This window comes from Procambarus clarkii, chromosome 15 (genome assembly GCF_040958095.1).
Source record: "Procambarus clarkii isolate CNS0578487 chromosome 15, FALCON_Pclarkii_2.0, whole genome shotgun sequence".
Classification (NCBI taxonomy): Eukaryota; Metazoa; Arthropoda; class Malacostraca; order Decapoda; family Cambaridae; genus Procambarus; species Procambarus clarkii.
The window spans coordinates 6,352,631-6,363,160 of record NC_091164.1 but is presented as its reverse complement, the minus strand read 5'-3'; the positions used below and the strand labels follow the sequence as shown (position 1 = coordinate 6,363,160).

Here is a 10,530-nt window from a genome sequence, read left to right as displayed (position 1 = left end):
GGGGCACGTGGGTCCGATGAATGTGACCCCGGAGTCCCCGCTCGCTGTGTGCGAGTTTGAGGGTTGCTCGGTCCCTTGTCTCAGGGTGACCCTCATTGTTTTTGCCTCTGCCACGCTGCCTGTTGAGTCGGTGATACTTTCGACCCTGAGTCCTGTGAGTGTTGCTGCTTGCTTGTGACTCAATTTACCCAATCCTCTGATGATTCTCTTCGGGTACAGGCGGCGCGTGCGTTGCAATCTAGGTTTCGTCTGTTGCAACGCGCTCGGTTGGTTGCTCACCCGGATGCCCGGGGCTGCCCCGCTTTGCTTTTTGAGACCCGGACTTGGGGGTGGGAGTCGCTTCAATCCTGGTTCAGTCCGCACCTCCTCGTCCTTCCCCTTCTGTTCGATCTGGTCCCCCCCCCCCCCCTGCTTCCGGCCAAAGTGTCTGAGGGTTTCGAGGTCGGAGCAGGGGTTACTTGATCTCGAGACTCGGGCAGCTTCGGGGGTGCCCCTTCCGGGGGGGCGGCAGAGGCATTCGAGTCTTGTCTCCCGGCCGAAGCTTCTGAGTCTGACCAGTGGGCCCCTCTTCCTCCAGCTTTTCCGGCTGTTCCGTCCTTTTCTTGTGGGGTCGGGGCTTGGAGAGAGGACTCTGCCTCGGATCCTATGGTGAAGGACCTCGAGGCTGGGGAGTGGCTGACTTGGGGCCTTGGGCCCTGCTGGACCCCGCCTGGTTTTTCTTCCCTCTAAGCGGGGCTTATTGTTACAAGGAGTGGGGTTTTCTTTTCCCCCTTCTGCGTACGAGTTGGATTTGGTGTCGGCCCCTCCCCGGGTTCGGTTCCGTGTTCCCCCGGGTACGTCGGTTCCATCTTTCTGGAGGTTTTCGGCTTATCGCATCCAACCTGGTGTGGTGCGGGCGGCCTTTGCAGCTTACCTCCTGCGTGACCCGGATTATGCCTCGGAAATGGATCCGTCCGAGATCAGGTTTGGGACTTCGTTCCCTTTCTGGCTCCGTTACGAGGTTCCGGAGTCTTCCTGGCTAGTGGACTGCCCTTGTTTGTTTTGGATTCCTGGCATTCCTTCTGTCGTTCCCGCACATTGGAGTGGGGAAGCTTCCACGGTACTTCAGGTTTTCCTGGGGGGCAATCTTGAGTACCTGAATGAGTGCTTGTTTGCCCCTGCCCTTCCCGCGATGTAGGTGTTATTCAGCTCCATGTGCAGGTTCCCACCCTTTCGGCGGCGCTCATTGCGGAGGACTTGCAATGCGCGCCCGGGGCCTTTTGGCTTCGGCCTTGCGGTTCTTTTCCCTCCTGGAGCTGTCCTCGGATTGGCTCGTGGAGGATGTGAGGTCGCTTGGGTCCATCCCGGGGTCGGCACCTTGTCCTCGGCTGCCTTGTTGAAGCTGTTCACGCCGATTTTGCGGAATACGGTTTCCCTGTTTTATGCTTCCCGTCTCGCGTGTTGGCAGACGATGCTGGGTTCCTCCGTGGAATCTGCTTGGGCTCTGGCTCTTATGCGTTCTTCACCTTTTTGTCCTCTTCTGTTGAGGAGTCGGCCGTGGCGCAGTTTATTCAGGCTGCGTCGGCAGCTTGTTGTCCGATGTCGGACTTGCTGGTTTTCCGGGGGTCACGGGGTGGGTCTTCCGGAAGGGTCGTGCCAGGGCTCGGGTTCCTCTTGTCGTGGTAGGCCTCTGATGTTAGGTTCGGGTTTGGCTCCTACTCCGGACCCTCCCTCGTCTGGTCGGCGCGGTGTTCGCTCTGTGCTGGGTTCTGGGTCTCGTAAGGGTCGCTGGCCCTTTCGCGGTTTGCCCCATTGACGGTGCAATGGGGGGGCGGCTTGCGCTGTTTGCCTGCGCCTGGTCCCACGATTCGTGGGCCTTTCGGGTCGTGTCTGGCGGCCTGCGGTGGCGTTGGGTGGCCCCTCCCCCCTTTGGGGGGTCGGGGCTGGCAGGGCAGGTTTCTTCCCCTGCGCTCTGTCGAGTCGTCTTGGAGTGGATACGCTTGAGCGTCGTCGAAACGACGTCGTCCCTCAGATGGGTTTCCCGTCTGTTTCCGGTTCCGAAACGGGACTGCGCGGACCTGCGGTTCATTCTGGACTTGTGCCGTCTGAACCCCTGGATTCATTGCCCCTCCTTTCGGATGACTACGCTGTCTCAGGTTCGGCTCCTCTTGGAGCCGGGCGCTTGGATGGTGTCCCTGGACCTCCGGGACGCTTATTGGCATGTCCCGATTCATCCGTGGTTCAGGGACTGGCTCGGTTTTGTTGTGGGGCGTCCGAGTTTCCGCTTTCGTTGTCTCCCGTTCGGGTTGAACCTGGCACCTCGCGTGTTCACGCGCCTTACACGGGTTGTGGTGGCTCGTTTGCGTCTCCTAGGTGTTCGGGTGTTGGCCTACCTCGACGACTGGCTGGTTTGGGCTCCCAGCCGGTCAGCTTGCTTGCTAGCCAGGGATTTGGTTCTTTCCCAGCTCGCCGAGTTCGGGTTCTTGGTGAACTGGAGGAAGTTCCATCTGGTTCCCTCTCAGGTTCGGACTTGGCTGGGTCTCGATTGGGACTCGAACCGCCTCCTTGTCTCCCTCTGGAGTCTCTCCTGCGGCTGCGGTCCCACCTTTGTCTGTTTCTGATGGGCCCCTCGAGTCACCCAGCGGTTGCTCGAGGGGCTGTAGGGAGCCTGAACTTCGCAATGGTGGTCTACCCGCTGGGTTGGGTTTGGCTTCGTCAGCTGTTCTGGTTCCTTCGGGGTCCCCCTTCCGCCTCTCTCGCAATCGCTGAGTTCGACCCCCAGGGGCCTTGCGTCGGTTGCTGCGTTACCGGCTTCCTCTTCGGGTTTTCGGGGTTAATGCCTTGGCGCCTACCCGAGCCCTCGCTCGATGTGTACACGGATGCGTCGTCTCTCGGCTGGGGTTTTGTGACCAGTGCTCACCAGGCCGGCCAGGGGCGTTGGGATCCGTCCTTCCGTCGAGCTCACAGCACGGTGTGGGAGTTCGCGACAGTGTGGTTCGCTCTTGGGAGGATTCGGGTGGCCCGCAGATCGACGATTCGGCTCCATTTGGACTGCTCTCCGGTGGTTCATTGCCTGAACAGCGGGGGTTCGATGCGGTCCTTGTCTCTTTGGGGTTGGTCGCTTCAGGTGACTTGTCTGCTGAGTTCTCGGGGTTTGGCTCTCCTGGCGGTTCACGTACAGGGATTGTCCAACGTCTTGGCCAACGCCCTGTCTTGCTTCGTTCCCTCTCCACGGAGTGGACGGTCGACGACGAGTCCTTCCGTTGGCTTTGCCAGACGTTCGGGCGCCCGAGGTGGACCTCTTCGCGTCGGCGTGATCGCGGCGTCTTCCTGTGTATGCGGCGCCCTTCCCGATTGCGAGGCTGTCGGGGTCGATGCCTTTCGGGTAGACTGGTCGAGGTGGGGGTTCCTGTACCGCTTTCCTCCAGTTCGGCTGTTGCTCCAGGTCCTGACTCGCTTAGAGACTTACCAGGGGAGAGTTGTCCTTCTGGCCCCTTGGTGGCCGGCCCAGCCTTGGTTTCAGGCGCTGGTTGTTCGGTGTCCAAACCCAAGGGTTTTCCCGCAGCTCCACCTCTTTCAGCAGATCGGGCCGGTACGTCACGTGGCTGGTTCGATCTTCTCCTCGAGTCTTCGCGTATGGGTTTTTGACTTGAGTTTAGCATCATCTCTATGGTGATCAGGTGGCCTCCTTGTTGGTGTCCCACCTGAGGGCTTCTTCTTGGCGGCAGTATGAAGTGTCCTGGCGGTCCTGTTTTTTTGTGTCTTCGTCGTGTTAGTTCCTTGTCTGTTCAGGTGGTCTTGTCCTTCCTCTCGTGGTTGTTTCGGGACCGTCATTCATCTTATGCCTAAAATAGTCAGTGATATTCGAATGAATGTTTTAGCTGCTAAAGAAAACAGATTTGAGATTAAATTCCTATGGATACCATCACATGTTGGCATCTCAAGGCATGACACTGTTGATATGCTTGCTAAGACAGCCTGCAGAAAACCAGTGGTAGGAATTGGTATGGGTGTTTCATTAGCAGTGACAAAGAGAATACTTAAACAAATATCTAATGAAAATCTCACCGACCTAACAAATTCACAAAGACCTGAAAGTTGTAGCATTAAATATTATGATAGATATCGTGAGGAGACATTCACATATGGGACTAATAGAACAAGAACCCGGCAATGTGATGTTATAGTGGCCAGAATACGCCTGGGATATAGACGTATCTGGCAGCTTTCTCAAAACATAAATGTCGAGTACACAATGTGTGAACTTTGTGAAAGAGAAAACATGCTCTCTCTTGAACATTATATTGTAGAATGTCCCATACTGACTGACTTGCGCCCTCCTGGTCTAAGGTATGCTGAACTCTATAATTATTATATGAGTACTGGAACACTTGATGATATATTGGACTTGTATCCAAGATTGACCATGTAATATATCAATTATACAATGTATATATGATGTAACTATATAACCTGAGCTTGTAAAAGCACCTTCATCACCTTCAGTGATTAAGTGCTTAATTGCACACTAGTTTCTTTATCAGCTATCTCACCCTGTCAGAGTAAATGAGACAAATGTATGTGAATGCATGTGTGTGTATATATGTATGTATATGTGTGTGTGTATGTATATGTATGGGTATAAAGTATATATGGAAGCTGATCAGAATTACATTTCACCTTTGTGAATGTACATTAATGACACTATGTATAAAAGACACATCAAACACTTTATGTAGGGCATTTTAGCATTTTAAAAGCACCGAATCACCTTCTGTGGTTGAGTGTTCAATAAACCCTTGAACTATATGTTTAACATTTCTCTAACCCTGTCCATGGAGGACAGAAGAAAATGTACATATGCTGGTTAGCATTGTAAATGTGTGGCCACGTCTGTGGTAGAAAATAATAATAATAAAAAAAAAACTGTCGCCTCATATCGTGGGGCGCTGGCGGAGCCGCTTCAGCTTGCCTTCGGTATCGATGATACGTCTGCACCGTTTTGCAAGCTATCTCGTGCATTGTTTCACCTCCGGCTTGCTCGTGCCCGGCCTGAGCAGTCCTGGTCTTTGGACACAGTGCTCGCTTTCCCTTCGTCTCCTCGTTTCGTTGTGGGCCCCCTTCAGTCCAGGATTGTTTTTCCAAGGCACTTTTCTTGTTGGCTTTGGCCTCTCTGGGGGTCGGGTAGGGGAGCTTCATGCTCTCCTCCGGCGCAGGGGTTTCTGCTCTTTTGGTCGTGGTGATTGTTTTGTTCGCTTGCAGCCGTCTCCTTCTTTTCTGACGAAGGAGACTGATGCGTTCCGGAGGGGTTCGTGGGTGGTTGATGCTTGGTTGGTCAGGCCGGGGGTGCATCATGTTTTGTATCTGGTTGTGGCGCTTCGCCATTATTTGCGCGCCACGGCTTCTGTGTCCAGGGACACGCTGTGGGTTGATCCGGTTTCCCTTCTTCCCTGTTCGCGGGTTCGGGTCTCCCAGGTCGTCCACAGGGTTATTAAGTCCAGCCAGCCTGCGGTCTATCCCCGTGCCCATGACGTTCGTAAGTTCGCAACTCTTGCTGCCGTCTTTGGGAATATGTCTTGGTCTGATATTCAGGCGTGGGGATTTTGGCGGTCGAACAGGGTCCTGGCTGCCCGTTACCTTGTGAATGTCCCTGGGCCTCGTCGGGCCTGTGTTGCTTTGGGTCGGCGGTTGCAGCCAGTTGTCTCAGCTTCGAGTTGAGGAGTGAGCGACGACCGCCTCCCGGGTAAGTCCCTCTTTTTCCGTCTGTGGGTAGTTAGCTCCAGGGAGCCGACGGGGCTCCCCCCAGAAAACCAGGGTTGAATGTAATGAACCGCCATTTTCTTGGTGAGTCCCGGAGGCTCCCCGGCATCCCTCCATCCCTCCATCCCTCCATCCCTCAGGTCGGCGTTTTTTTCACATTTTTTACATCCAGCCTCAAGAACTGAGGTGTGGGTAGCCTGTGTGGAGGGTCTTGGGCTCCCTCTTCCCCCCTCCCGGGGAGGGGGGAGCTGCACAGACAGCAGCGCGGCGGCGTGTGACGTCACACTAGTTTGCTTGTTTTCTGTTGGGGAGTTCTATCCACTAGTTCGGCTTTTGGTAGCAATTTTAACCAGAATAGGGGTTTGTTTTGAGGCGCTTACCTTTCTGGGTGCCTGTTCCGATCGATGGCAGACAGAATGCTTCCAATCACACGGGGGCTTCTATAGGCCATTGCTCCCCTTGCCTCTCTGAGGGGGCCCGGTTCTGGCCGTGGTCCCCGGTAGGCCTTAGAACTCCATACACATGACTGATGCCAAAGTCTGACATTAGCATATCAGCCTGGGATAGCTCCGGGGAGCCTCCGGGACTCACCCAGAAAATGGCGTTTCATTACATTCAACTCTGGTTTTCTGGGGGGAGCCCCGTCGGCTCCCCGGAGCTTTACCGGCTGATATGCTAATGTCAGACTTTGGCATCAGTCATGTGTATGGAATTCTAGGGCCTACCGGGGACCACGGCCAGAACCTGGCCCCCTCAGAGAGGCAAGGGGAGTAATGGCCTATAGAAACCCCCGTGTGGTTGGAAGCATTCTATGTCTGCCATCGACCGGGTCAAGCATTCAGAAAGGTAAGCATTCCAAAACAAACCCCTATTCTGGTGAAAATTGCTACCTAAAGCCGAACTAGTGGATAGAACTCAACAGAAAACAAGGAAACTAGTATGACGTCATACGTCACCGCGCCGCTGTCTGCGCAGCTCCCCCCTCCCCGGGAGGGGGAAGGGGGAGCCCCAGACCTCCCACGCCGGCTATCCACCCATCAGTTCTGAGGCTGGATGTCAAAACACGCGAAAAACCGCCGACCGGAGGGAGGGAGGGTTGCCGGGGAGCCTCCGGGTCTCACCCAGAAAATGGCGTTTCATTACATTCAACGCTGGTTTTCTGGGGGGAGCCCCGTCGGCTCCTCGGAGCTAACTACCCACAGAGGAAGGTCAAAGGGACAGAACCGGGAGGCGGACACCACGCACCCCCCAAGGAGGCAAGACAACCGGCAGCAAACGCCAACCCAAGGCACCACAGCCCCGAAAAGTCCTGGGAACAACACGAGAACAACGAGCAGCAAGGCCCTTGCACGAACACCAAAAATCCATGCCCGAAAGACCGCGAGGCCACGTCGCCCAGACGGCAGCGAGAGCAGCGAAGCCACGAACGCCACAGGCATGAGGGAAGAACACAGGCAGCTTAGCCGCAAGAACACGGCTGACCACCCGGGACACTATCACCCGCGAACCGGGAAGAACAGAACCGGATCAACGCAAAACGCGCTCCGGACCCAAACGCCGTGGCACGCAAACAGTGGAGGGCCGCCACTGAACACCAAAAAACGACACACCCCGGCCCGACCAACGAAGCACCAACAAACCCTGGACCCCTCCAGAACGCAGCAACCCCACCCCACGCCAGAAAAGATGGAGACTGCTGCCACCGAACAACCAAAACGCTAAAACCGAAGGAGCAAGAAAACTCAGCGACTCGACCCCCAGAGGCAAAGGCCAAAAGGAAAGAGCCGACGAAAAAACACACCGGAACCGAAGGAGCACTACCAACCGAGGAGAAGACAGAGCACGCTGACCAGAGACCAGGATGGTGCAAGCGGCGCACGAACAGGCCGGAGGTGAAACGACGCACAAGACAGCTGACTAACGGTGCAGTATGTGGCAAGACGACGGCCCCCAACCCCCACCAGAAAACCAAGCCGAGAGGAAACCAAGCTAACAAGAGTAACCACCTAAGAAGGGACAGGAAAAGAAAGGACCGCCAAAATACCCCATACTGCCGGGTCTCACCCAGAAAATCGCGTTTCATTACATTCAACGCTGGTTTTTTATACTATATATGTACAGTACATATATCTTGTATGCTGCTAACTAGAGAAAGTTGGTTATATGCAGTTATATGTAAAGTAAGATACACCAACCTCATATTCTCACTTTTCCTTCTATTCCTTTTTACATTATATGACAGATTATGTCATATAATGTAAATAAATCCCCATACTTTGCAGTATGGGGATTTAAAGGTCAATAATACTGTAATACAATAAAAAAAATTGCATTACACTTGGAATGAATTGAGCAGTGTATAAAGTTGCAGCTAATTTGATTATTTTTCTCTTTTACAAAGATATGCATACAGTGAACCTGTGGTTATCAAGAAGTCATCACATAATCAGGTGAGAATTATTGCATTGTAATTTCTGAGAGGGCTCCATGGGGCATTTCCAATTAGTTAACAAAAGGAGTTAACTCCTTGGAAAACCTCCAACCAATTTAGTTCATTCCATTTGGGATTTGTTTGTGTATTTGTTCTGTATTTTAGTATAGTGTATCCTCACTTGAACACACTATATGGGGCAAAGCCTATATATATATATATATATATATATATATATATATATATATATATATATATATATATATATATATATATATATATATATATATATATATATATATATATATATATATATATATATATATATATATATATATATATATATATATATATATATATATATATATATATATATATATATATATATATATATATAATATATATATATATATATATATATATATATGTATGTATGTATGTATGTATGTATGTATGTATGTATGTATGTATGTATGTATGTATGTATGTATGTATGTATGTATGTATGTATGTATGTCGTACCTAGTAGCCAGAACGCACTTCTCAGCCTACTATGCAAGGCCCGATTTGCCTAATAAGCCAAGTTTTCATGAATTAATATATTTTCTCTAATTTTTTTCTTATGAAATGATAAAGCTACCCATTTCATTATGTATGAGGTAATTTTTTTTATTGGAGTTAAAATTAACGTAGATATATGACCAAACCTAACCAACCCTACCTAACCTAACCTATCTTTATAGGTTAGGTTGGGTTAGGTGGCCGAAAAAGTTAGGTTAGGTTAGATTAGGTAGGTTAGGTAGTCGAAGAACAATTAATTCATAAAAACTTGGCTTATTAGGCAAATCGGGCCTTGCATAGTAGGCTGAGAAGTGCGTTCTGGCTACATATATATATATATATATATATATATATATAATATATATATATATATATATATATATATATATATATACATACATACATACATACATACATACATACATACATACAGGCATACATACAGGCATACCTCAGTTTAAGAGTTTAATTGGTTCCTGGAGACGCCTCGTATTCCGAAAACTCGCATTCCGAAGCTAATTTCCCCATAAGAAATAAAGGGAAATGAATTAATCCGTTCCTGACTACCCCAAAAACCCCACATCAAACTAAATTTTTATACCTAATTCATCTAAATAAACCTACAAAACTATGTTCAAGTTATTACTTACCTTGCTGTTGAATGCTGTAGGCATATGGAAGATGGTGAGGAGGTGGGAGGAAGAGAGGAGTTACTGTTTGGAAGGGGAGTCCCCTTCCATTATCACATCAGGCAGTGAGGACTTCACTGGTATGCACACTGGCACATTTTGCCTGCATGCCACTAGGACTTGCTTGTTTTACTAAGAATTTGTCTAATGACACTTGTTTTTCCCTACATTTTAACACTTGTCTGTAGTAAGACATCACATTATCATTTAAAAGGTCAATGCAACGGCCTGCTACAGCTTTATCTGGGTGAGTTTTTTCAACCAAACTTTGCAGTTCTTCCCATACTTCACACATTTTCTTAATCAAGAAGGGACATCCTCTACTGCCTCTACTCACAGCTATTTTCTTAGGTTGAACCTTACCAATGGCTTTCTTGAGACCCATGGCAAGATATATAATGACAACTTTTATGCTCAAATGGCCAAAAAACCGATAAAAAACTGTAAATCCTTGTGAAGAATTCAGGTGGGATAGTCACTGGACACGAGACACTGGTAAACTGAGGCGCGATCGCCATGCCACCACGCGCCAGTCGGCCTGTACACGTATCAACAAACTCGCGTCCCGAGGTAACCCTCGCCTTCCGAGACATATTTTTGGAGTAAATCCTGCTCGTCTTCCGAAAAACTCGCATACAGGGACACTCGCATTCCGAGGTACCACTGTACAGTATGAGCTCATTATACGCCAGCCACAGTATGATCATACTGGTGTATGTGTGGTCATAAGAGTAGCACCCAACCTGTAACTGTACTTAGGTAATTACAAGTTGTCTCAGGTATTTTTTCACTCCTGATCTACTCATGCTCCTCCCAAGTCATTTTGGTTTTCTCTTCTCTCCTCTGTGTTTTGTTGCCTCTTGTGTCAGAGATTGTTTCTTAATCTTTGTTTATGTTTATGTTGGCCCCTCACCTTCGGTTGCCAGGTTGGGAGCTTCACAGTCCTCTGGAATCAGGAGTTTGTTGTTTTAGTCCTGGGGGTTGTTTTCTTCATTTTCTGCCCTCTCCTTTCCTTCTGACTAAGAATGAGACAGCTAGTCTCTGGAGGGGTCTTTTGGTAATTGATGCTTGGTCTATTTGGCTGGGAGCAACAACCGAACATCATGTGTT

General features: G+C 50.1%; 1 protein-coding gene across 1 annotated transcript in view; it reads left to right on the top strand.

The window, feature by feature from the left end:
• Positions 1–8,132: 8,132 nt before the first annotated feature.
• Positions 8,133–10,530, top strand: part of LOC138364887 (jmjC domain-containing protein 8-like) — a gene marked incomplete at its 5' end in the record, with an annotated part of 35,337 nt that continues 32,939 nt past the window's right edge. The window contains one exon of the mRNA XM_069324933.1: positions 8,133–8,189. Within this exon, the coding sequence (XP_069181034.1) occupies positions 8,133–8,189 (57 nt within the window). The remainder of the gene's footprint in view (positions 8,190–10,530) is intronic.